The sequence below is a fragment of the Leptosomus discolor genome, chromosome 25 (assembly GCF_034619465.1).
Source record: "Leptosomus discolor isolate bLepDis1 chromosome 25, bLepDis1.hap2, whole genome shotgun sequence".
Lineage (NCBI taxonomy): Eukaryota > Metazoa > Chordata > Aves > Leptosomiformes > Leptosomidae > Leptosomus > Leptosomus discolor.
The window spans coordinates 2233318-2261078 of NC_141415.1; the positions used below are offsets into that span (position 1 = coordinate 2233318).

The window sequence follows — 27761 nt, forward strand, 5'->3', positions numbered from 1 at the left end:
TCAAAAATATTTTTCATCAACAGATTTCAGTGATCAGAGGCCTCAGGGAAGGACATTCATAAATTCTTCACCTTGAATGCTTTGTATTAAAGGGAGTAAACCTGGACTCACAAGTCTGACAATTTCAAGATGAACATTCACTTATCTGAAATGTGACACATCCACTAACTCTGGAAACATAAATAGTTGGAAAGTTTCTCATTAAGGGAAGAAGTTATCTTTAAATCTCTAAATGTCAAAACTCATCACAGCATCATCAAGCTCCGTTTTTTGAGATATTTATTTCTGGCACTTACTTGGATGAAAATACAGCCTTGTCCCCTTTCCAAAAATCAGCTCTTCGTAGGCAGCTGTGGAGTTTCACTGTGAAAAAGAGCTTTACCAAAAATGCCTGCAGTAGCTTTTGACTCAAAGGAGTGTTTTAACTTTGACATGTATACACCGATCTCCCAAGGTGTTTCTCCCAAAGCTTCCTAGATCAAAACCCTAGTAAAAATTCTCCTGACAGTTTGCTACTCTGAATCCCACTGCTGTGGGATCTTATCTCACCAGCCCAGCTCACATCTATCACAGAGGAAATTGTAGTTGCATCCTTCTATAATAATAGTAACACAACCATGAAGGTGGATAAGAAAAAGCAGGACAGGAGCAGAAATTTTTCTGTAACACTTCCTCCATCCACCTCAGTTAGTGTTTATCTTACCCCAGCTGACACCAGCCCGCAACATTGAGGCACCTCACATCAAAACTATCTAAACTCCTCATCAAATAGAGCCTAAACACAACAATTATATTCTTCACTTTGGGTTTGGTTTTTTTTTTTTTTTCAAATGCTCTCCATCCCCTTAACAGCACCAAAATGATGACCAAGCCTTAGGGATTTATTCCTCTCTAAGATATGAATTTGCCTCTGTTCTCACATTCCCAGTTTCGAGGGGGAAAAAAACAAAACACAAACACTCCCATAATCTTCCTTTAGAACTAAAATCACAGACAGACATTCTACAGAACATCTCAGTCCCACTTTCTGCCTCTGTTTTCATCCAATGGATGCACAGAAATTCCTAGAAACTGGCATTGCAGCCCCAAAATTCGGTGTAATCTCACATGACACATCAGGAAGCCTGAAAACTTACATGCAAACACAACAATGGAATATATTCAGATAATTCTTTATTCCAGGGTGCGGGTTTTTTTTTCTTCTTCTTCTTCCATTATACTCACTTGGATTTACCTTCAGAAGAGTCCTTGTCCTAAAGCTAAGTGCATTGCCACTTCCAGCATTCCCACTGCCATGGAAGTTATTACCAAACTACCTCAAAATGCCACTCAGAACTCAGATTTAAAAACCTGTGGAAGCCACCTAAATCCAGGCAACTTTGTGCTGCTGCTCAGTAGTTGCTCTGAAATAATCAAGTTCTGATAATTCTGATAGTGTTGTTCGGGCTTGAATTTATTACTAAGCTGTTAAGCTGTTCCTTGACCAAAGATGCTTTTATCAAAATCAGTATCACAACTGTAAGAAACTTTAAAAAAAACCCTAAGAAGTTTTACAAAAACCTGAACTTTAAACTTTCTGAGTTCTCGCAGCTTAAGCAAGGAGAATTATTTTTTCAGCCTGGTGCAAAACATGCCCTGTTCTTTAAGGCAAATTCAGAGTATCACTTCCAAGATCTCAATCTAGAAATGTTGTTTGAGACAACTGTGTGCTTCTGCCTCCACCACTTTCTTTCTCAGAATTGTCTATTAGACTTCCACTGTAAAACTACAAAAGCGCATAATTTGCTACAACGATGAGCACCCTACAGAGCTGTACGGTCTGCTATAAGGATGTCAAGAGTTAAAACGCTGAAGTATGTTAAAAGCAGTCTTAAGTGTTCACTTTAAATTAACAGGATACTGAATCAGAGCAGCTGAATTACTGAGAACAGGTATTGATTTGATCCTGTTTGTCTAGTTTAGCTGAAAACCAACAGATTTCATGGAGTTGTTTTCCTGCATTTGGATTTACTTGAGTAAGCACATCCAAATATATTAACTTCCAAATATGTGTCTTGATGTGAACTGTTCAATGCTATGCCACCATGAAAATATTTACAAAACAGACAGCTTGCACCTGATACACTATTTTAACTATTCAATACTAAAGAAGGTTCCAGGAAATGGTCTGAAATTCTCCTTTGTTAGTTGTGGGATACTAGAAATCTATTCCCAAACCTCACCAATTTTGCTAAAGCATCTTCAAAACCACCAGAGGTGTTTCAGCTTAGTATCTTGAAAGCATTACACTTTGACCAAAGTTTTGTGTACACTTTTTTCTTTCCTATGCAGCTGTTTCTTAACAATAATTCTAATTAAATGGCTCAGGTTCCAGACTGGTTGACCTCCAAGCCAGATTCTGTGCATGGCTTCTCCACCCTATAAAGTGAAACCCCTTTTCTGCAGACACAGACGCAGTCATTTATCACAGGTCCCCTCCTGCTATACGGACAGTTGTATGATCCCCACTACAATGGCGTTTTCTCCCTGCATCATGAATTCAGAACAGCTGACCCTAGGTAAACAGCAGGATTTATTCAAATCTATGGAAGTGAAAGAAAACCATTAGATAACCAAAGTTATCTAGATAGCTATGCTCATTCATACACTATCTAATTCAGTGTTGTTCCAGTCCCAGGTATTAATTTCTTTTTCCTTCACTGTCTTTCAACCCATTACAAAAAAAAAAAAAATTCTTTGTTTTTCCTTTTAGTCTTCCTCCCTCTTGCCAACTGTAAAAGGTGTCATGTTGATACAAAATAACGTATCTATTTGTTAAGACAATCTTTCCAATTAATATTACAATGCACTTTCTTTTTAATGGTTTTGAACCCAGACCTATAGCACCTGAACAAATCCTTACCAATGGAAAGTCTGTTTCAACTTACATACTAAGGTTAAAAATCTCAGGCTACTTTACCATCTCTTTCAGAAAGGAGACAAGGCTACATGCAGCCACAGAATCACAGAATGGTTGAGAGTGGAAGGGACTTCTGGAGGTCATCTGGTCCAACCCCATGCTTGAGCAGGGCCACCTAGAGCCAGTTGCCCAGGAATATGTCCAGACAAATTTTTAGTATCTCCAAGCACAGAGACTCCACAATGTCTGGCAATCTGTGCCAGTACTTGGTCACCCTCACAGTGATAAAGGTTTCCTGATGTTCGGATAGAACCTTCTGTGTTTCAGTTTGTGCTCATTGCTTCTCACCCTGGTACTGGGCACCACTTTGCTTGCATTTTATGGTTTCTAATGGCATCCCCAAAACTGCTCAAAGGCTAGCACTACAGTGCAGAGAGATTTCTAAAATTATCTAGTTTGAGATATTGCATACATTTATGCAAATAACCGTTTCTACTTTCAGACCTGCTTGCACTGTCTTTCAGACATATTCCCTTCTGAAAGACTTGCTTTGAGTTGGCTGCACCAGCACTACACAGTAGTTGAGAACTTTACATTAAATTACTGGTATATCACAAAACTATTGAGTGCTCTTTTCAGCTAGGATAAATGACAAGCCGTATTTGACTTTACTGGTGTTATTCTTCTTGACTGGCTACGCTTCTCTAACCATAGTTTCTCAAGATTTAGCTCTCAATCTAATTCCGCTTAACTCATGAATAATTAATTTAGGCAGGTATATTCACTCCATGGCAGAGCAATGAGAGCAAATTTCTGTTCTTTGACCTTGCTCAGAGTTAAGTGCAAAGCTTTCAAGCAGCTAGGGTTGTAAACTGGAGGTGAAGGCCACTTCCTAGAACCTAATAATCTTGTTTATTCATTGTGATTTTCTACTGAAAAACACAGGGAATAACGTCTTTTTGTTGCTACAGAAAAGCTAATGTAAACCCTCTAGACCCTGTAAGCTCCTTTTATTTGCTTACAGAGGTCAGTCTTACAACATTAGTGTAGCATTTACTTTATTGGGGTTTGAATACTTACAGTCTCATCTCTTTCTAAATAGTGTTTGCACCATTAACACCCAAGATATTTTACAAACTGTGCTGTCGAAAACAGTGCCTAGAATTTATGACTCTCAGCAACAAATAAAAAGCATGTCTTTAAGTAATAGTTTTCAGGGGTTTTGCAGGAACTAATTTTATAAGATATCCAAGAAAAAAAGAAAATAAGGATAAAAAATCCTGAAGTACATAACAACTCTATTAGTGTTTCTAGACTATAATACAGAGATATCTGTATAGTTATCTTAAAGTTGCAGTTTAAGATGAGTATTCCAGAAAAGATGGATCTACATAATTGAGCCTATAGAGTTATGCATATTTCTCATATTTAAGAAGAAATAACCTATCTTTTAGGGGGAAAAAAAAAACCAAAACCGAACAACAAAAAAGAACCCAGAAAAAAGTCAGAAATTCTTACATTGTCTGGGATTTAGTGTCAGATACATCCTCTTGACAAAAATTAAGTTGGTATTATTTGCCACAAGTGTTTTCATGACTATAGAAAGCTTTGCAAAAACTCATTTAACTTAAAAAAATAAAATGAAACAACAACAATAACAACAAAAACAAAAAACAGAGCAGACTGAAGCATCTAACTATTTTTTAATCTCACGCACTAGTTCTGGTTTTTCCAAAATGCTGATATGCAGAAAAGAAGCATTGTAGGATTTTAATCCAAATTTTTCCTTCCCTACATTGTGTTTCTGTCTATAAACAGACAGTAGCTTTCAAATCCTTTCCAATATTAAGGCTGGACTGGCAATGACAACCAGTTGATCCTGTCAGAAAGCAGGCTTGAATTTACAGGATGATATCGAACTGATAACACATGATTTAATGTTAAAAACAATTAATGTACAAAATCGTCAGCTTTCCAAGCTGCTCTGTATGTGCAATCCCTACTAAAGTCAAAGATTTTCAACTAAAAGCTGAGACGTGGGGAGGAAAAACTGGCCAGTTCATTATAAGATGAAAAGCAGGAGATCCAATCACTCAACAGTTTGAAATATCCCACACATAGTTCCAAACACATAAATTTGTTCAGCAAATGGGAACTCTCCCACTGATGCTAGTACAAAATATATAAATGAAACAGAATTAAAAGAAAGAACAGACCAATTCTGTCTTTCTGTTTAAGTCATTCTGTCCTCCCCTGAGCCCCTGCAGCATTTGGATAAAGAAGTTTTAAGGAATTTAATTTCTCTCTTCTGTTTCGCACATAGGGGACATCAAAGGATAAGTAATTTCACCAGAGTGCTATAGCAAGTGACCACCTCTAAGGCCAACACTTTAACACCTGCCTTCCCCTTGATTGACTGTACCACTAGACTCAATTACTTTCAAGAGCACACCCCTCAGTATAGTCATGATTGTGACTGCAGTATACCTAATAAACCGAGCGATTCCAAATATGGCACCCTGAATTCCCAGTTTGAATTAAACTGAAGAAGTATTATATACACAGGTTTGTGGCGTGCAAAATTCCTGGCCAACAGCAGACTTACCTGTTTCCAGAAACAGCCAGGTTCATAGGCAGAACTTGATGGAACTGATGCGGCTTGGTCCTTCCACTGTGAGAAACCTCTCTGTAGAAAACCTCACAGTCAAAGGAGCAGAAAGCCTCACCAGAAGAACACAGCTCCTGAGTGCATCTCATCTGTAGCCTTCCTAGATGCAACAACTTGCCCTACAATTTCTTTATCACAGAGCACCAGACACTTTGGCACCTGTATCCCAGAAAGACATCTTTGCTCCATCCTGGGACATCCTGACCACTGAGTTTCTTGAGTAACTTATAGTTTAAAGCTCCCTTAGAAATAGTAATGAATTTCAAAAGCAGTGCTGCAAATGTTTCGCGTATTCTACTCCATTTCTTCTGCTACAAGTCACTTACAACTCTACAACTACGGTAGCTTGTATCTTTGAATAAAGCTTCTTTGAATCTCAGTTCAGCTATTCATCATCTTTCCCCTGTGCATTTCTGGCACTGGACATTCTAAAGCCTCTATATCCCACAGCAAGTGTTTTCATCTGCACCTGCTGGCCAGGCAAGAATGCAAATGAAGAGTGAAGAAGTTTAATTGTGCAGAGACAACACTTATGGGGTTTGAGTGTTGTTTGATTTTTTTTCCATTTGACTTATTTACTGGATTTCATTAAATTGAAAATGTTGTAAGAATACTAAAAAATTTGACCAGCAGGTAGCAGGAGAGATCAAGGAAAGAAATTCAGTTCACAATAGATCTAATTTTATGAGGAACTTCTTAGTACTTTGGGGAAACAGAACGGGTAGGTCAGATTATGCCCAGCAGAATGCAGGAATATCTTTATTATATTGTATTTGTAGTGATGTATAAGACAGCAGAAGGATTCAGTTGTACAAGAAGCTATTTAATATTCACCATTCTCGCGCAGTTTGATATTGTTCGAAGTAATAACAAGAAAATAATCAGTTTATCTTCTTAAAAATATCTATAAAAGGTCATATAACCAGAAAGTGAAATAAAGCCTGGTTTACTACCTCAATTATAAAGTTTAAATTGAAAAGAATATACTGATGGAATTTGATTTTCTTAAAAAAGGATTTTTTCACCTCATTTCACGTGTTTTAATTACTTTTACCAAGATAAAACTCCTAGAAATTCGGAGTTTGCTTTCAGTACCCTTTTAAGAATATGTATGCTCTTCATTCCAAATGCAACCCTTGCAGAAGAGGATACAGCGCATGCAATAATAATCACAGGCATAGCTCTTACACCCAGCTGGGTTTTACAGTAGGAAAAAATAAGCACCATTAGCCACATTACATCCAGACTCGTTTTAAAAGCAACTTACAGCAAACTTCCCTACTCCTCTTTGGCAAGCAAGTACTAAATAAGCCCCAAGGTTGATGTGCTGTGCTCATAGGCAGCTTAAAGACTTGAGGATGAGGAAGAACTCTAGCCCTAGAAGACAGTTGGGCATCACATGAAAAAAAAGCAAGAAACAAGGTTTTTATGTGCACGTTCATGGCACTGAATTGGAAAGGGTTCAGACAGGTGTTCTTTTTGGTTTTTTACATATGGTTGGAGTAAGAATTTGTTTGTGTTGTAACAGTTTGACAGAGGATACAAAATCCTATGTATAGGTCATGAAGCTGATGTAAGCACTTTTGTCTGGACACTCTACAGAGACATTAATACTGTCCCTGAACTGCTTCCTTTCTGTGACATTCTTATTGGCTCTGAGAAAGCCAAGACACTAAAGAAATGAGACTGGGAGTCCTGCCTTGTGCTGCTAGAGCCGTTTTAGCATGAAGTTTTAGCATCCTTTGCATCTTGTGCAAGGCTGGGCACCAAAACCTTAGAGATATTTAATCTTGCTTGGGGTGTTCCCATACATTTCTGCAGAAGCAAGAAATGTATAGGTTGGAAGCATAAGCACTCCTTTTCCTGTATATGAATAAAAATATGGGAGATAATGCAAAATATTCTCACTGCTATTCAGTTTTCCTTGTTCTTCATGATGTTTTCCATTTAACTTTTTGGAAAGATGTTTATTCAGTTAGGGTGCTTTTAATCTTCTCTGCCACAGGAGAGAGCTATCACCATTTGACTTGCTCATCAAGAAGCAATACGCAGGTGTTTGGCAACATACTGTATTTGTGAGGCCGACCAAGGGGAATTAAGATTAAGCTTGATCTGTTGGACGTGAACATTTCACTGAAAGTACTTAAAAGGTTTTGTTTAAGTTCACATTGTGGGTTGCATGTGTTCTTTTATAATGAGAAGCCACAATACATACTGTGCTATGACCTGCTAGTAGTAAAAGGGTTGAGAAGCTGTTTGGAGGTGGAATTTTTTGACAGTCACATCTCAAAGTTCCTGGTTGCTACAGCAGTTTCACCCTCTGTAGAACCAGAAGAGTCTGAAAAAATGCATAGTGCGCAACACCTTATTTTTATCAGGCAGAGATCTGCTTTCTATCAGTGATTAGTGAAACTTGTATCTGAATGATTGCAGGTTCCACTAGCCAGTAGAAATGCAGATATTGCACCTTTTGAGTCGTACTGGGCTCTGTGAACTACTCTGCATTCCCATCCTGCCTATAGCATGCAGTTAAAGATAACTGGCTTCTAAGAAGCAGTTGCAACTTGGAGGAGAAGCTATCAAAATTACAAGCAGCAAGTCCCCAATAGAAAGCTGAAGATGGAAATTTTGCATACAATGAATGTAAACTTTTGCCAGGAATTGCACATGAAGCTCAGTAGCAGTCAGAAAAGAATTGCAGCCTTAAAATGGAATAAGTAAGACACTGTTAACAATAGGGATTTAATGCTTCGTGCAAGGCAAGAAGATCTGAAGCCTCCCTGACTCAGGATGTGAGCTATGGATTACCAATGGGTAAAAAGATCGTGAAGTATACCATATGTATCTTACTGAGATAAAACAAGTAAACAATGCAAAAAAGGTTTAAAATAAATTAGAGCAGAACAGTCATAAAATTGGGCCAAGCAGAAACACAATTTTAAAATTTCCTGATGTTGACAAAATTGAACAGTACTTGAAGTACTGTTGGGAAAGGAATGTTAAACAGCTCATCTTATCTAAAACATGATCTTTTTAAGCAGAGTCCAGGTGAAGAGATTTTTCAGGAGTTGGCAAAGTAGTTTAGATTTTCATTTGAAATCTAGATATTATCATCATTTTAATGAACTCTTCCACAGAAAAGCAAAGTAGCTTTCTGAACAGCTAGACTATAGAAGCTATTCCACAGTTAAAATAAATCTAACAGAGAAATGACCATGATGATGTCTAGACAAAAATTAAAGTCCTTGAAATATAATAAAAAACACAATATAAGCCTATACAACCATTTGAAACCTGCAACAAAATGACTTAAATTTACAGAAAGCTGTCATATGACATTTGATTAAATATTGTAAATATTGCCATTTTGTGTAAATAAAAGTGCTGATGGTGAAATTGGTTTCTTAAGTTCTTTACTCAAAATGGGATTGTATCACAGCAGATGTAGTAAGATTTAGAAACACTCAGGAAAACCAAAGCAAAAAAACTTTACCTTAGTTAAAAAAGTCGTATTTTCTTCTACATACTTAGTAGGGAAGGATGTGTTATATGCTCTCCCCCTTGAACAATCCCTGATTTACTTCTTGGAATCCTTTAAAGAAAAGAGCTGAATTATTCAACATGTTGGGTCAAGTATTCTCGAAAGTTTGAGACTCTGATGCTGGACTGCCTGAGAATGCGAAGGATCTTAAACTTAAAAGCTACCAAGGACTATAGCTGCCCCATTACACCAGACCTCGAGGGCATTTTAAGTTCTTCACTCCTTTGCACATTTGATGGGTGAATATCTAGAATTAACAAGGTACACAGAAGGAAGAATACTCTTCTTCAGGTAAGTCCTCTTCCAAGGTGCCAAACTAGATACAGACACTGTATGTCTTCAATGTCACTCTAGACATCTGTGGCTGTCCTGCAGCACCAGCTGCAATGTTCAAAGGGCACAATCCCTCGGAGATGCTGAGACTCATGTATTATATCTTCTCTTCACATCAGGTTTGGACTCATGGGAACTTTCTATGATGAAATTTCATTTGTTTTCTAAATCTGCAATCCTGTCTCTTAGCACTGGAAAGTAGGAGGCCAAAGACAAAGTCCAGGCAACCAGATTGCTTTGGATAAGAATAATAAGCACATGAACATCAGACTTTTTTCTACCTTTTGCTGGAGAAAAAAAGCTGCAACTTGTTCTGCAAGTGGCAGGCAGAAGCTTTCATAAAGCAATATAACAGGGAAGGAAAGAAAAAAAATCACTTACTGACACATGGCAGAGAAGGAGAGAAGACACCTTTGAGCAATCATTCTGAGCAAATTGTGCAGGATTTCACCAGTGAAGGACTTGCATTGTTGATTCTCATTACTTGGGTGACAATTTTTGATGATATATTACTGGGATCCTTCTCAACTACTTTTAAACTTATCTAGAAAGCTGTGCATATTTTTTCACTGCAATAAATGTCTCTAACTTCTAGTAGACTTCAATTATAGCTTTAGGGGTTATGGGCATGCTGTTGACCATTATGTACCAAATGAACATCTTTTATGACTTCAGTTTCTTAGGTCTGCATTAAAAGGAGAAAGGGTGTGAATCAGAAACTTAAAACAAAAAAACCCACCTTCCACGACACAACAGCAGTTGCATAGAAGAGGTGAGGAGATACACACAACAAACAACTTTAAGGCATTCAGACCCCTAGTCTGACACACATGTGACCCTTACCTACAAAGACAATTTCCTAGCCTCCTGAGGCGGGTACATTTTTTACTTGATCATGACACAGACCTGCTTGATAGATCCTTAGGACCAGAGGAGAGAATGGAGAGGCATGTGTCATATTGTGAAGATCCATGATCATTAAAGTCAAGGAAAGAAAGATAGAAGTCCACAGACTCTGCAGCTTGGATACATGCACTTGTATATGGAGACAGATGTTCACATCAGCTATTTCTAGCTGTTTCTAGGCTCTGACACTGGGTGGAGAGAGAACACTGTTTGGAGGGACTTAAGACCAAGGTTCTACTTTGGGTGAATGACTTCTGGAGGTTGTTCTTATTCTGAAAACAACAACAGTGTTGGGAGCAGTTTCTTAACCCTAGGCCAGACTTAAATTTGAAGAATACTCCCTTAGACAAAATTAGTGTAGTCAGATGGACAGGAGGGAAAGGTTAAACCACAGTCATAACTAGTGATTTTAGAATCATTTTTTTGTGCTATAAAAATGCTTATTTATACCTTTGAATAACTATTAGCTCTAAACTGGACAGATCTTATTTTCCCATATGCACACCCATGAGAAAATGAGGTTGATGGACAACAGAGGTGATATGATGTAATATAGTGCCCTTGGTACTACTTTTTGTAATCATGTCAAGAGACCTTGAAGCCTGAATATTTTTGTATGTTTCAAAGGTACCCAACCTGTTTGCCTGTCTAATAAGACACTGCTCACCTGACAAAGAAATTTCAGATTGTGTTCAGGCTCTGTAAGCTCGAATTGCCACATTAGCCAAGTTTCTGCCGTCTGTCTGCAACATCTCCCCTGGCCTTGCTCAGAGCGGACTTCACTCATGAGCTGTGGGCTTCAACTCCCTACAGCCTGCCTCACACTAGCAATACTCAAACTGTTTGAGATTTAGTTCTCCACCTCTCCTTGTGAGAGATGGCAAAGAAAAATATTCAAGCCTTTGTGTTAAGCGTTACTGCTATCACTGTCTTCTCAAGTCCCATTCTGCTTTTTGTCTTCTGTTAAGTATCTCATTACTTACTTATCTTCTTGTATTTTATTTGACTGTGTTAGTGCTGCTGAGCACTCTGTCTACAGCCATAAGGCAAGATAAGCTCCTTTTTTTGCTAAATAAATTGCACTGTTAATGTGCAATTTACTTCTTCTATCCAAATAATTATACTCCTAACCTGGGCTTTCTTCTTTGAAATTTCTGGGCAGACTTTCTGTGTATTACAAAGATATCACATGTCCTGCCTGAGCAGGGGAGACAAGATGACCTCCAGAGGTCCCTTCCAACCTCAACATGTCATCTTGTCTCCCCTGCTCAGGCAGGACTGTCTAGAGCTGTCTGCCGAGGACCATGTCCAGATGGCTTTTGAGTATCTCCAGGCATAGTGACTCCACCCCTGGAGACATTCAAAGGCCATCTGAACACAATCAAGTATGGACACAGTTAAATCTGTAGGAGAATATGGATAGTACTATTAAAATGTTTTGTACTGAAGACTTCTACTTATCATCATCCTCAATTATTCTGGTATCGTCAGATCCCTTATAAGACAATGTGTTTTTTCCTATTTAGGGATAATGCTAAATCCCAAGGTGCTGATTTTAACAGAGGATATTTTACTATGGAGCACAATTTCTCTACAAAAACATTCACTTAGCTCATATCAGCTGGGAGAGCTGCAGACTCTGCCCTCTTCTGCGGAGTTAGCCACACCAACACAATCTTACTCTTGGGCTGTAAAAAAGCTCCCTGTTATGTATTTTCTTCTGCAAACAATGATATTATCCTGTTTTCTTAAACTGCATGTTCTGCATTGGCTCAAAATTATAGATTTACAACTGTAAAGTGAAAAGCCTCTGCTAGTGGGAGGTAATCAGGAAGTCACAATTACAGAAAGTAGGACAGAGGGGCTACAGGCTTTTTCCTAACTCAAACTGAAATAATTCGACCTAGACAGCCTCTGAGAGAGGAAATAGTTCAAATAAAAAATCCAGCACAATCTGTCCAAAAGTTTAAGAGCTGGAAAGGCGTTGTGTGTCTGCACATGTATCTGCTTCTTCCAGCTGGATCTTGTGGTATAGATACCTCTCTTCTCCCCAAGGGTATATTTCTTTGGTCTGTTCCCTCTTCTTCTTTTATCCCCACTTAGTCTAAGCCAGTATAGGTTGCTTCTTGTCACAGGAAGCTAATCCTTTCCTTCCAGAAGAAGGCTAGACACAGCCAACCAAATAGTTTTCTCCAGACAAAGTAAGAAAAACAGACTGCACCTGCTTTAGTTACAATAAAAGGATGCTTGGACTGTCTTCAGTATCCATCCTTGGCATCGTGTCTCAGAAACTTTATTTTGGCCAGCTGTGACACAGCCCTCTTATTTCACATACTCTGACCTGAAATAAAGGCTTAGGAAAGGCCATCGGACTAGCCCACTCCAATGGGGACTAATTCTGCTCAATGTGGGTGAGAGATAGACTGTGGTAAGAGACTGATGGATGGGTATTCCCCGCTTCTCATGATCCACAGAGTTGAAGACTTTGAGCTGTCTTCTCAAACACACCAGTTTATCTTTTTTTGACTGAGACCTAGGTAACAGAGACTTGGGTGACTGACATTTTAGGGGGTTAGTGAGGGCATAGATGTTCCCACACTGACCGGTTTCCCTGTGGCGCACAAGGAGTTCTGAAAAACCTGACCATGGAGGCATCATTCAGTTCATGAATCTCTTCATGATGGAAATGAGGGCTCTAGTGTCCTGCACCAATGTGTACGGGTGATGTCTTTATCGGGGCTGATAAATTTCTGTATGAGTCAATCCTGTCTCTCAATAGTCACACATTTGTAGATCCCTCTTTTTGCATGTGCAGTGTTGCAGGATTTTAATTCTGCCAGAGCTCTCAGGCACAACCAAGGACTACTCAGGAAAATGTAATTCCTTGATTTGCACAGAGACACAGAAATGGTACTCCAAGTCTTAGTCTTGCCTGAGAGATTGGGAAAAGATGTGGAGTGCGAGATAAAAAGATTCAGACTATCATCAGAAAATCAGGATAAAAATATTAGTGAACAGCTCCCCTGATTTGAGTTATGGAGACAGAATACACCAAATAAGCATTTTACTGTCTTTGGATTTGCTATGAAAATTTCACTTATCTTCTGTACAGGGTGAGAGTCTTCTTCTAGGTATCCACAGGGTCTGAGTGACTAACCTGACAAAGCTTAATTAAATAGACCTTACTAAGCACTCTGTAGAGGCTGTCTTGAAGCCAGCAGTAACTCAGTCAGTATGTGAAAAACCTTATTTCCCCTTCAGGATGTGGTTAACTTGCTGTTCAAAACAAGGGGGAGTTAAACTTGCATGGTGTAACTTAGTCATAAATGTTGACCACAGCATCCTGCCTGTTGTTTGTGAGAGAAAGATGAGTTGAGGAATGTGTGTATTGGGGCCTTTTTGACTAATAATCAAGTTTCTATAGCAACTATCACTCCATCAAACCGCCATACATTATTTCCTGTTGGCCTCTTCCTAGTATCAATGAATGGAAAAAACCAGCATGTTTTCTTCTGTGTATTTTCTTTCCTCCTGTTCATATCAAGCTGCTTCTTAACTGGTTTCTCCTTATACATGTGTCTCCTTTTGCTATGATGCAAAATATCTTGCTGGGGTCTCTTCAAAGTGATCTGAAAGACTAGACCTCGTTTGAATCCCTTAAGTCTAGAATTCATGGCCCTAGTGAAGCTCTTTAATGTGCCAAAAAGAATCTCCACTTCCCTGTACAAATTCTAGAAAATAAAAATTCAGCCAAAAGGAAATCTAGGTTATCAAAGCTGTATTTGTAATCTCACTGGTTGTTAGGACAGTTGGATTTCAGCAATCTCCATCCCAAATTTAGAAGAAAAAGCACAGAACAGACCACAGTATTTTGGCTTATTAGTACTTTATTTTGGTCACTACTACAGTAACCTAAAATATATGTGCCATACACTTTGCAGAAGAAATACAGGTTTAATAAAGAAATGCTTCTATGGTTCAACATTATCTGGTTGAATTTAATAACTTCAGATTCAACATAGGTCGTCTAATCTACGCTAGAAAATTATTGTTATTAAAGCTGTCTAAAAACATGAAAGCTATAAATAGCATCTACTGTGCCTGAATTCTCTCAGCAGTAATACATCAGTTCTAGAGACAGTAATGCAACATGCCTGTAAAAGGTGTTTCAAAAGGCTCATATATCCATAATGAGGATTGGATTTTTCAAAACTATTGAAGAAGGTTGGATGCTTCCAGCAAAACCTGGAAGAGTGGGTACATAATTTTCTACATAGCAGGAAGATGAAAAATACACTCAGTTCACAGAGAAAAAGAAACAGCAAAAGCAGTTACCACTCTTAAAACTAAATTAAACTAGCTAGGCAGGATTCAGCAGTATAAAATGTCTTAAGGGAAGGTGTTGTGTTGTGTTCTGGATGGTTCTTGTCAGCAGATTTGACACTGGCTGTTCAACTCATTGTGCTGCTGGTATATGCTCTCTCATGCTGTTCTTCAGATTGCTCTTGCCTTGATTCCCTGTTGTCTGGAAAAGCAACGTGTGTTTTAAACTACATTCAATGTAATTGGGCTTACATGCCACTGTTCGATAGCTGTCGTATCAAGAAACGTGCACTCACAGAATTTAGGCTGGACTATCTTTTGTGCTTGTTTGGATACCTTGATTTAAAAATTCTCCCCCCTCCTCTCTTTCCTCACACTACTTCACATGTTTGTGTTTTCTGAGCCTTGCTTTTGACTTCTTATTTGTCTTGATTTTTCTTCAGGTTTTGTGCTCTGCCACTAGATATAGTCAATGAGATACCTCTTAGGCACTTCTGGTAGTACCTGAGCTGCTCTGGCAAAGCAAGTTTGCTGCAAAGAAAATTTGGGGACCACCAAGAACTGAACTTTAGATACAGAAAGGGGCTATTTTCTTTGTGGTTTGGGGGTGTGTGGCGGTTATGTGTTAGTTGGTTTTTTTGGGTTGTTTTTTGTTTCTTTCTTTGTCATTGTTGTTACTTTTTCCCCAGAAACCTACAAGAGTTATTTAAAGGAAAAAGGAGCAGATGAACAGATGTTATTGCTTGTGGAGTTAGAGGAGTACACAAAAACAGGCAGTCATTCCTGGCATGCACTTGCAGTATTTCTACAGATCAAACTTTGTGCTTCCTTACCTCAAAAAAGAAACAACTTCATACTCATGAGTGTATTGAAGGCGATACTCTTTGCTAGCAGAACTCTCAAACCCAACACAGCCATAGACAGCATGTTTGCTTTCTCCACTTTGGTATCTGCTTAGTGACAGAGAAAAGATGGGAGAGATCATGGTCTAGATTTGGATATTGTGGTATTGGCAGAAAATGGAGAAAAACGCAGGTAATATTTTCAGGGAAAGAAACAGCAGCAAAGGAAAAGATGATAGAGAAACAGGGCAACAATAGGGGAGGAGGATGTCTGTCTAGATTGGTTTTTGCTTCCTGCTGTTTGTCTGTTACTAAACTAGTTAACTTGAAAAAGCCAATTGTGTTTGATGAGCATGTTATATTCTGATTCCTCTACCCCTGAGAAAATACGTTTCCATGCATTTATCCCCAACATAATAATGTAACTTCACAATCTATTTGAGTAACTAACCTTGTGCAGAGGTGTCTGTGGTGTTACAAACCTTCCCTGTTACTGGTTCTTCATCCTCCTTTTCTGCAGTATGACAAAGAAAAGGTATTATGAATTATATCCAAATTTTATAAATGATTAAACAAAATGTTCATATGACCCTTTGCATAGGAGCTTATGGGCAATCTGTGGCTCAGAGGACCAGTCACTAATTCTAACGTTAATTTCAGGAGAAAATTTCTCCATGCGATTGCAGGAAACAAAAGAATTCTAGAGTTGTTTTGTTTTTACTATTTGAATGAGCTTCATAACAAAGAAAAACAATCCCCCAAAATATGAAAAGTGGTTTAAGAAAAAAACCAAACCACACCACCACTTTAAATTTTAGTTGATTTTAGAAAGGCTATTTCAGACTGTTCTCTAGGTCTGCTGTTATGTGGTGAAGTATTTAGTCATAAGTAAATCTATGTTTTTAAAAAATATTTTATCTTCTTTCCCCCCAAAAAAAAAGTAAATCAAAGTTGTTAAACAGTTAAGACCATTTATTTTAGATGCTTTTAAATATTTTTTAGCTCTGCTTGCTTAAGTACCAGATGTCTTTCCCATTTCTGCTGGTTGCCCAGGGCAATGCTTACTAGCAGGAGAAATAGTAAGCTCTAGAAGACATTGCCTCCAGAAATAAGTTTCAGCTGTACAACAAGATTGTACCTGGCAATGTTCCGTTGTCTGAAATAGTCTTGCCATTGGATCTGGCTGTGCAGGTCACCTCTGTACCTTTTGTCACACTGACCACCTTAATAGTATCGTAGAAGCCCTCTGAGGTCAAAATGGGTGTACTCTGTTCATATAGAACTTCATTAGAAGACATTGCCAAGCTGATGTCCTTTGTATTGAAATTCCTTGCCAAACAAGCTGCTTTCCCAGTCCCAGCATCTTCCGGTTTCTTTGATTTCATCACAATTAATTGTGAGCTCGAACTGTTTTGATTGTCTGTAAAAAAAAAAAACCACATTGTTTGGGCATGATTTGATTTCATTGCAAGCTTGCTTGAGTGCTAAGTTACCTAAAGTACATATATACTCCAGCTGTAACTAATTCATAGCATTATCAATGACTAATTGCTTTTTTTGTCATTATTTCTTAATGCAGCTTCCAAAAGATCAGATCAAAGTCAGAAAGGGTGTATGAGAGCAGGTTTTTTCATAGGAGCTTTAATTGCACAGGATTCTAAGCTTCCTTTCACCAAAGCTCATGCCTACATGTGAATATTTTATAAGTAAGGGACCTGAAAAAGAGAAGAGAATTTTTATGCGTGCCACTCCGAGAGTCAAATTATTCTGCTTTCTCAACAATTTAATTCCTAAAAATAGCAATTCTATGAAGGACTGTCTTGCATATTTATGAGATATAAGGGAATAATTATTTTTCCTTTACTCTCCCTCCACTCCCGCAAATCTTACTCTGATGTGGCTAAAAGGTCTAATCATAGCAAGAGTGGTAGGGTAAAGAGAATTCAGTTTGTTGCTTCACTGGTGTGCAAGGTTACTCCAATGAATGCCATTACTTGCAGAAATGAAGTACTGCTGCTGGACTGGGGGACAAGGCTGATCTTTTCAATAACAAATGCTCAGATGGAAGAAGGATTTTTGTCTCTAAGATTTGAAAGTAGAGAGAAGCAATCAGAAGTCTGTGAATTGATTATCTCAATTTCTCCAGGAGTTTCTAATAAGGTCAAGAACTTTCAATTGTGAGGGAAGTTTTCACCACTAGACATTGCACATGGTGTAAGACATTCCAACTCCACCTGGAGACAATGAAAAGAGAGTAGGATTGGTACTTGGTTCAACAAAAATTCTTGTGCCTGTTCCAAAAAGCGTGATGTTTCTCATTCATCTGTTGTGACATATGATTAGTCTCACAGCTCCAATGGCAGTTGTTAGAAGTATAATGCAGGATTTATATAATAAACTGATTTGAAGGGAAGAACACCCCAAGGCCTGTGAACATTTGATGCCCATAAACAAATCTTACAAACTTCCTTAGATAAGTGTAATAACCTTCAGTGGTAGTCCTTTAGCGCTAAGGTACCAATAAACGTTGAGGCATGAAAAATGTGCCCTAAAACTGGAGGTTTGAAAGAACCTAAAAGAAGTTGACAAGTTTTCACAGGATTTGGGATCCTTGCTCTCTCATGCATCTTTTGGAAGAGTTATTCTGAAAATTTTAGATGTATTTTTTTCAATTTTGAAAGAATTTGAGAGCTGAATTCCCAATTCCAAGTGACATACATGAATGACAAATTCTTGACAACTGCAGAAGCCTGAATATTAACTATATAGCAACAGCCTTCTCTGGAAATTTCTTATAAGATGTACAAGTAATGAAATAAGGTTGCTTGAACTTGAAGATGATGTCTTTTAAGGAAACTGTTGGTCTCAAAATAATTTAGCAGCCAACAAATCATGATATCACGATTTTTTTTTTTTTAAAAAAAAAAAGTATCTTTGCTCTCAGGTCACAGGTGGAGAAGCTGGGGTGATTCCACATATCAATTTTGACAAGATCAGAAACATGAATTATAATAAACACATAAAACTGAAGGGAATCATGTAGCATGCTTCCTTGACAAAAAAAAGGGGTCCGCTTATGAAAGTCTATCAGACATGTCAAAAAAAGATTTACCTGTCCAAATTGACAGGAGCATCCTGATGGGTCTCTTTGCTAAAGAGAGGTGCATTAGGCTTTGAATTTTGCATGGCATTTGGTTTGTAGTCTGGTCAAGACATCCCTCAAGTCTAACATTTTTTTCACTGCAGGGTATTTTTTCATGGTTTGATCAAGGGGCTCTGGTTTTACTCTCTATGCCCACCACCTGTACCACAATACTGAACAACTGAAGTGAAAACCAAGTAGTACTCTGCCATAACTTCATGGGTTGGCTCTAATGAAAAACAGGCACAGCTCCATGCTTGTCAATACCTACAGCAAACAGATGCCAATCAGGAATCAAACATTTATTGACTTCATTTGACCTATTCAGTTTAAGCCAAAATCTGAACAATTTAATAAGATTAAACTAGTACAGAAGTGTTGCATAAGATTCCATTTAATGCTTTTGTACATTATCCTTCTCTCCTCTACCTCTAGGTAGAAAAAAGAGAGAAAGAATGATTTAAAGCATTTCAGGGTAGAAGAGAAGACAAAGCTAATGCCTTTCTTCTGTGAAATGAATTGTTCTCTACCCAGTGCTGTCTTTTGAATCCTAACAGAATAGAAATCTTAGGAATTTAAATGTCAACCTCCACAGAAACTTGATTTCCCTTTAGACTGTCCAAGCATGACTTTAAAACCTAATAGCTACTATGAAATGCTTTTTTGAGATACCTAAGTGGATAAATGCTAGGTCCTGAAGAAATCCAGCATGATAGCAGACAGGACTTGCGCTTGTGGAGCCCAAATACTTTGGCAACTGCTGAGAAGTGGGATCACCATGTTTTTTATACCTGAATTGTCTAATTGCGTATAAAAATACTATACATAGAAAGTCTAAAGTCTAATTAGTGACTTTAAAGTGTGGAGGAGTGGCTGCCCGAATTTTAGGAGGAAGAAAAGGAAAACAAAGGTGAAAATCCAAGCAATAACAACTCAGAAAAGGTTAAAGCATAAAGAATACCTACTTGGCTCCACGGTCAGTTGAGTACCGCTCCCAAAGATGAGAGCAGCAGTAACACACAGTTAAAACATGTAAATCAAAAAAAGGCTCATTTTGCTGTTCCTCCTACATATGTTTCGTTTCCAGGTGCTGTAAAATGGTTTTGCCAGAGCCTGTTAGTCCTGTGCATTCTTTGTTATCTGAGAAGATCTTTAAAGGCTTTTCATGTTTTCTGATCTCCAGTATTTCCAAAGAGCCAGTATACTACCAAGCTACTTCTTTGGCATAATTCACTGGGTAAGCTCTTCAGCAACAACAAATGTACACAGTGCAATTGTAGTTAATAAAGGAGAATTATTTCTTTATCAGACCCCCTGAAGCCTCAACTGAGTCCCACTATTTTGCATTAACTGAAAATACATCCATGAATTCCTATTACTTCTTGCTTTTGGGAGGGATTTGTGTATTACGTTCTAGTAGTGGCATTTTATTAGCACAAAAAGTTGTACCTCTTTTTGCCTTCCGTCTTACAAAGTCATGGGAACAGCTATATATTCCATAATATTATTTGCCTTAGTATTCTTAATGAAAGTTTTATCTAGAATAAACCAAACCAAAACAAACCAAAAACTTTATCTGTCCTTAACTGAGCCTTCAAGAGAATGTGCCTTGAATATCCTATAGTGACTACTAATTCATATTTTTCTATGTCATTTTGGTTTTGGGGATTCTCAAAAGATTCAGGTAATAAAGTATGACTATTCTTAGTGTCTTAAAACACATATTAGTATCGCTCAAAGAAATCCAAATTTAACAAAAGGGTCAGGATGCTCAAATTCTGGAAATTTTAGCTTCAACTTACTATTTCAACAGACACTGAGGGACTTAGATGCTTAAGGCCTATTAACTTTTACTGTGAAGCATAATCTTAAAGTCTTTGTGCAGCTTTGAAAATGTCATGTTATCCTTAGCTAGAAAAAGAGAAATCATTGAACAGCGTGGAAACTGCACTCAACTAAAGTTTCAAGTAATTTTGTAGCAGAATGTCAGAGAGGATAGATAGGTAGAAAAAAGAGAGAAAGAATGATTTAAAGCATTTCAGGGTAGAAGAGAAGACAAAGCTAATGCCTTTCTTCTGTGAAATGAATTGTTCTCTACCCAAAGTTGTGGGAAACTCAGTGAAGATCTTTTCGAAACTTGAGTAATGTACTGTAAAAGTTTCCTTAAACCAAGAATACCTTGCAATCAATAAGCCACATGCTACCTTCAGCTGATGAGAAAGAAATCTTTTGTTTTCAGCAGAAGAACCAACATGTCAAACTTTTTTTAAAAACACATATAAGACCATTCATGTGAAAAACATAAAGTATCATATCAGCATTTTTGTAAATGTCTGAAATGTCAATACCATTGCTCAGTCTTCCACCTGCCAGCTCTCAGAGTGTGTTTTGTTGGTTGTTTTTTTCTTGCCAAATGCTACTATTCTCTATGGGATATTTTTCCTCCTTTGTTTTGACAAATACCATTTTCAAATCACTGTAGACTGATGTTAAAATAATGGAATCTGGCAGTTTCTTCTGGTCCTACATTTACAACTGAGGATTTGCTTGTTGGAAAGAATAGACCTTTGTTCAGGGTAGTAACTTTGTATTCGTTTGTGCCTTTGGAATTTTAAGTGGACTTAAATTGTTCCAAAACAGACATTTATTCTCATGCAAGATATCCTACAGACCTGCATAGATATTAGGCAGCCCATAAGGGAGCCCCATGCCCTTCTGGAATGAAAGCAGAGAGTTTTAGGTATGTAAAATTACATGGGATATTTTTGCAGCACTTTAAAGACATGCAGACCTCTGGAAGCATCATAATAAGTTTTAGGATATGCACCTGGATATTTAGGATAACAAAGATCAACGTAGCAAACTCCCCTGCTGCCCAACATTCACACTCCCACAGAAAAGCTTGACATCTGCCTTTTTTTGTGCATCATGAAATTCCAAATAAAGCTAGGAAGAACTAAGACTTGTTATAATCCCTACTCACCTCACCACATCTGCATTTTCAAAGCCTAGGCAACTTGGTAGCCTTCATTCTAAGTGGTCTTGGATATGAGGCAGTTGCAAAAATTTAAGCGCAAGGATATTTAACCGCCTTCCTCTTCTGTCTCCATGCCAGTGGAATTATTTACCTGGTGACACCACAAGTGTGGTGCCAGTGTCAAAAATTTACTTCTCACACAAAAGAGCAAAAGATCTGTCTCAAAACTTCTCTCCAATGTCAGCTCTTCACTAAGCTGTGCATTTCTGCTCAAAATGAGGCAGTGAAAATCCACTGAAGGATAGGACCACAGTAAATTTGGGACAGAGTCCTATCCAGACTGGGAATAAACTGTAACACGTTAAACTTAAGTAGTGCACACCAGGTTTTTGGGGATCATGGAGTAATGGTGATATACAGAGGTAGCCCAGTTGTTCCTGTAAAGCCTTCCTAAGCAGATACAAGCTGAGGATTCAGCTTGAAACCCTGGCCAGAGACAATGCACTCTAGGGATCATTGCAGCAGAAGATTCTTACAGTGAACCCAAACCATTAGATACCTTTGTCCTCCCCCCCCCCCCCTTAATTTTATCATAATTTTTAGAAATAAAATAATGGTACTTACTTGGTTCAACCGTTAGAGTGGTCCCACTTCCAAATATAAGCTTATCTGTCCACACACTGCTAATACTTATTCCAATAAATAACTCTTTCCTCATGGTATTCAAAAGTGTTGTAAAAACAGGAGATGAAAAGCCAGATATTTGACCTAATTATCCATGTTTGCAACTCCATAAGGGTATCCAGAGCCATATTTTCTTCCAAAACTGGAAAGGGAAAAACAGTAATTGAATAGTTCAATGAATTCAAATAGCTTGATTGAGTACAAAATTTCAAAGTTTTCCCCTTCTTCCATCTTTTACAAACCCTGTGAGCTCTGTATTTCCAGGATAGATAGAAATATGAAAAGAATGTTGCACTTGTCTCCGGAATCATTTCAGTCACCCATCTCCTTTCTTCCTCAAAATATATTGCCTTTTTTCCTTCTTTGGGTTTTTGTACAAGGCCCTATGTGGTTTATATCATTGTGGTACTCCAGCCCCCAAGCACAGTGATATAGTTCATTACAAAAACTGTCTCTTCCTTCTTTTTCACTACACAGAAATTTGGATTATACACGCAGTCACATGACTTCTTGAGTGGTTTCTGACCCAACATACCACATGAAGAAACACAATATGGCTTTCAAAGAAGGGACTGAAACAATACCAAAAAAAGTTGATTTCAAAGTGAAAACTTGGAAATTACGTGACACCTCTGAAAAGTCTCATGAAGTTAAGCTGGATAGAAAGCAGGAAAAAAACCCACACAGTACTTTTAATGCCATCTCAAAGCATTTATTAAAATCATTCTTGGTTGCAGGAAGCTGTCTACTTTTTCACCTTGAATTTGGAATCCTGAGTCAGTGCTCAGGACCGTGAGGACTGTGCCTCATCTGGATCTGAGTTGGTGTCTGGGGGTCATTTGATGCCTTAGAAAATTTTTATGCTGTTTTAAGTAAGATGAGAAAGTAGGCAAATTGATTGTTCTTTGTTGGGTAGAGGCACTGTACCCATGGAAGTGGCTATTAAAGAGTAAAGGAGTTGTTGCAGATTAATCAAATCCTTCATGATGATCAATTTCTGCATCATTAGCACTATCTGGATCTTGACGGCAAGAGATGGACTCAATCTCTGAGACTGCAGCTTCAAGACCCCACTCCTCTCTTTTCTAACAAAGGAGAAGCATGTTGAGGTTGTGCCTGACAGGATGGGAAATGAAGGTTCCCATGATAACAAAGGCTGGGAGCTTGTGACTTCTGGCACCAAAAGGAAGGCTTTTGCTTCACCTGAAGATTTGCAACTACAGAATAGATTCAGTGCTGTCATAGCAAATGAGAAGCTGGGAGCTCTGTCAAATGAGGCATCTGAGCCTGTTGACCACGAACCATAGAGCAGCACCAGAAAAAGTGGTGAGTGTTAGTAATGGAAGGCTCCCTGCTGCAAGGAACCAAAGTCCCCTCTGACAGCTAGACCTGTCAGCCAGGGAGGTTTACTGCTTGCCATAGACTTGTACTGGGGACATTGTTAGGAGACTTGTAAAACTTATTACACCTGCAGACTATTAACCTTTGCTGCTCCTCTGTGTGGATATTAATGATACTGCCAGGGGAGTCCTGGAAAGTAGCAAGCAGGCTCTGGGGGTGATGGTCAAGGGCACGTGGGCCCAGGTGGGTTTCTCTTGATCCTGCTGGTGAGAGGGAGGTTGGTGAGAAGGAGGAATGAGAGGATCCTGCTGGTCAACTGTTGGTTGTACAGCTGGCATTGCCAAAATGGACTTAATTTCTATGACCATGGGACGCTTTTCGAGGATTGAGGACTGTTTGGAAAAGATGGGATCCACCTGACTAAATGAGACAAAAACATCTTTGCCAATAGGCTGGCCAACTCAATAAGTAGAGTTTTAAACTAGGTACAATAGGGAGGGTGGATGATGATCAATAATCAAGTGAGAAAGTGGTGGGAAGGGTTGGTACAAAATGTACAAGGAGTGATATGAACAGGACAGACTTCATCATTAAAAAAAAGAAGGCTGAAAGGGGTGCACTTCAAGCATTTGTACATAAATAAGGAAGTATCTATGGGGAAAAAGAAAGCCCTCATAAAGTTTCTGGGAAATTAGCATGTCTGGGTGCCTCTTTACAGTGCCTATGCACACATACATGAAGTATGGGGAAAAAACAAGAGAAATTAGAGCTCTGCTAGTAGTTGCAGGGCTATGATCTCATTGATAACATAGAGGTGTGGTGGGGTAGCTCACACGACTCAAGAACTGAAATGTATGGTGAAGTGCAGGCTAGTGCACATTGGCTGGATTCTTCTCTGACATAGCCCACTTTTTCCTCCATGGCTTTATTGCAGAGCTGTGGGATCATGGAGATGTGATGGGTAGCTTACAGCAGTACTGCACTGGATGGAGCCAGGCTTTTGAGGAAAGCCAGGCTGGGAAGGTGAGGAGGACAAATTGCCGTGTCTGTGTGAGAACAGCTGGAATTCAGAGCCTTGCTTTGGGATGTATGATAAGCCAGCTGATAGCATATGGATCAGGGTTAGAGGGCAGATCAGCATGGGTGACACTGTGGTGGGTGGCCACTACAGATCACCTGATCAGGAAGTAGACAAGGTCTTCTTCAGACAACTGGGAGAAGCCTCACGTTCGCTGATTCTGGTCCTCATGGGATACATGAGCCATCCCAAGTCTGGGCTGGTGCAACAGCACAGCAAGGCACAAAAAAATCAAGCACTTTTCTGGAGTGTACTGATGAAAACTTCCTGACACAAGTGACTAATAAGTCAGATCTCCTGCTTGCAAATGAGGAAGAATTGGTGGTAGATGTGAAGGTCAGGGGCAGCCTCGGCTGCAGTGATCATGCAGGTTTTTTTGCCCAGGATCCAGAGAGGAGGGAGCAATGCAAAAACCAGGACTGGAACCCTGGAACTCAGGAGAACAGAATTTGGGCTCTTCAGGGATCTGCTTGGAAGAATCCCATGGATTATGGTCCTGGAGAGGAGGGGTCTAGCAGAGCTGCTTGATTTTCAGAGATTAGCTCCTTCAAGCTCAAGAAGGGTTCAACTTGACAAAGCAGTAAGTCAAGCAAAGGTGGTAGAAGGCCAAAATAATGAACAAGGCACTCCTGAATAAACTCATAAATGTTGATTACAAAGGAACCATATATGATTCAAGTCCTTGTTCTGATGTCTAGTAGCCGGAAGACTGCCACTGTGAAGTATCCTTTCTAGTCCCTTGTTCTTCTTCATGCATCTGCTTCTGGCCACTGTTGGATATGAAGTTAAAAGGATCTTTATTCTTACCAAAGAACAAAATCTTACCTCCTCTGTGCCCTGAGACAAAGAACAAAATGCTAAGTTTAAATGGAAACACCCAAATACAGTACGTTAATCCCCACTTGATCAACTTGAGCTGACTATCAGATGTCTAAAATGACATGCTTGCAAGATCCAAGATCAAATGCTGAATGTTGAGGAAACTGGTCTTGCATAGAAAGGTCTTTCTGCTGTCTGAGTCATTCTGGGAATCAAATTTGTGTATTTGCATACAGCGGTCTGAGGAAAAAGAGACTATGTAGGGCACCATGTTTCCACCTTCGAGAGAAGTCAGTGAGTAAGACAGTTTGTGTGTAGTGGTTCAGTCTTTCTCAATCACTGTGGTACGTAGTTCACACAGTGGTAGACTGTTCTACAAAAACACTTGTTTTTTTCACTGACAGGTGATGTCTCCTCTTTCATGTCCTTTGAAGAGCTAGACTTTATTTTCCTCTTCCTCTACACTGTTCTACTTCTGAACAATCTAATACTGTTCCAGAGAGGTTGCTATAGACTAAAAATAACATTATCAGCATTGCTTTTTCTTTTGGTAGATATGGTAGTATTAATCTCTTAGTAAAATATTGCCCATACTTGTCAAAAAAAGAATATTTTCCCTTTGGAGTTGTTAGAGCTGTTCTCACATAAAAGACCTGATTACCAGTTTGTCTTTTAACAAGAATCAAGAGAGTCAGGGTGAAATATTTTAAAGAGTATCTGGAGACCAGCTGCTCCAATCTTATTAATTTTCAACTTAGTTTCATTCTACATTTCCTAACTTTTTCTGGACCTTCAAGTATTTTTGGTTTTAAAGTCTATTTTCATGCCAAATAAAAAATCAGTCCATGTTTATGAATTGTTCGAAAGTATTTTTTGTTTAGCTGATGGTGGTTTAATGGACTCTACCTTGATGTGCTTATTTACTCAGGTATTTGATTTTTAATATTTCTTGTTTGAGGGCCATTATTATAAGGGTCTTGGGAGTTTTTTCCTGATTATATGCAGTATTTTTTTCTCAGTTTCTTTGATCTTGTGAACTAGACTATTTGACCACTGAGTTGGCTATGCTCTGAAATTTTGATTTCTCTATGTGTGCCTTTAGCTGAGTTTGAAGGTGGGGAACACCTAGTTATGGTTGACTAGTTGGCTTTAAATTTTATTTTTATCTTACTTTAATGATTTTGATTAATGGTTACCTGGAATTGTGGAGCAGCTTCTGAATCCACAAATCCAGTTCTAAGACACAAAAGGAAATAGCATTACTTAATCTTGTTCACAAAGCTGTGTGGCTCTATGCTGTATTACTCAATATGTTTATTTGCATTATTGTTGTTACCAAGTACAAAGATGTATTTCCCATTTTTAATCACTTTTTAATACCAGTGCTGCTATGTTGTCCATTGTTAACATGGGCACGTTCATCTGCTGTTCCCTTTATGTGAAATTATTTTCTCCTCCTTATTGCCTTGCTCCTCCAGGTAAGTTGTCGACTTGGCTGAGGTGATACTTTCAGTCTCTTCAACTGATGTCAGGACAAAGAGATCAAGCTCTACATACCTCCTGAACGATAAGCCTGGGTGCATACAGATGCCTCTCCCACACCCTTTGCTTGCTGCCAAATCTTCCCAGAGCAATACGACCGCACCCTGCTTGTCACTGCCATCTCAGATGCAGTTAAACAACCTGTTTCCGTTTGAGTGGCTGCAGAAAGACACCTGTCTTCACAGCCTCCTGCAAGCCACACGCTTGGATTTGTTCAATTTAAAAGTTGAGTTCTGGCTTTGTTTTTTCTTTCTCTGGCTTTGTTTTTTCTTTCTCTGTCCTGGTGTACCGCCTCTAAAAAATTGCAGGAGGCGCTGCAATACTGTCAGTGACGTGTTAGGGAGAATGTTTAGGCTGTGTTACATGAGATGATACTGAAGACCTCGCCTTGCGTTCTGTTTCAAGGAAATGAGAAGAGAGGGAGTGCCTCTTTCCTCTAGAAAAGTGTCCTAGGCAGACGAAGATATGTTTTGGAGTGGAACTAAGGTGGCATGCATGGTTGTTTGAATTCCTTCAGCCCTTGCTGAAAGGTCTACCCTGCTTCTTTCCAGAAGAAACCCTCCTGACCCTTCCAGCATAATTCTTCTTGACTTCCCAAAAATCTGCATTTGTATTTTAACACAATTTCCCCTTTTGTGAGCAACTCACTCTGAGCCTAGCTCCCAG

The 27761-nt window shown here is 38.8% G+C and overlaps 2 protein-coding genes across 2 annotated transcripts in view; both read right to left on the reverse strand.

Annotated features, from left to right (window-relative positions):
* The window catches only part of LOC104344451 (T cell receptor alpha chain MC.7.G5-like), a 158231-nt gene that overhangs the window by 44580 nt on the left and 85890 nt on the right, over positions 1–27761 (reverse strand). The gene's annotated exons all lie outside the window — the stretch shown is intronic.
* LOC147413648 (immunoglobulin gamma-1 heavy chain-like) overlaps positions 14376–27761 on the reverse strand; it is a 29919-nt gene continuing 16533 nt past the window's right edge. Inside the window, exons 4-8 of the mRNA XM_086477995.1 lie at positions 22256–22314; positions 16651–16932; positions 15964–16026; positions 15504–15620; positions 14376–14872 (exon numbers count right to left, since the gene is read on the reverse strand). Coding sequence (XP_086334121.1) covers positions 15505–15620; positions 15964–16026; positions 16651–16932; positions 22256–22314 — 520 coding nt within the window. The 3' untranslated portion in view covers positions 14376–14872; position 15504. The remainder of the gene's footprint in view (positions 14873–15503; positions 15621–15963; positions 16027–16650; positions 16933–22255; positions 22315–27761) is intronic.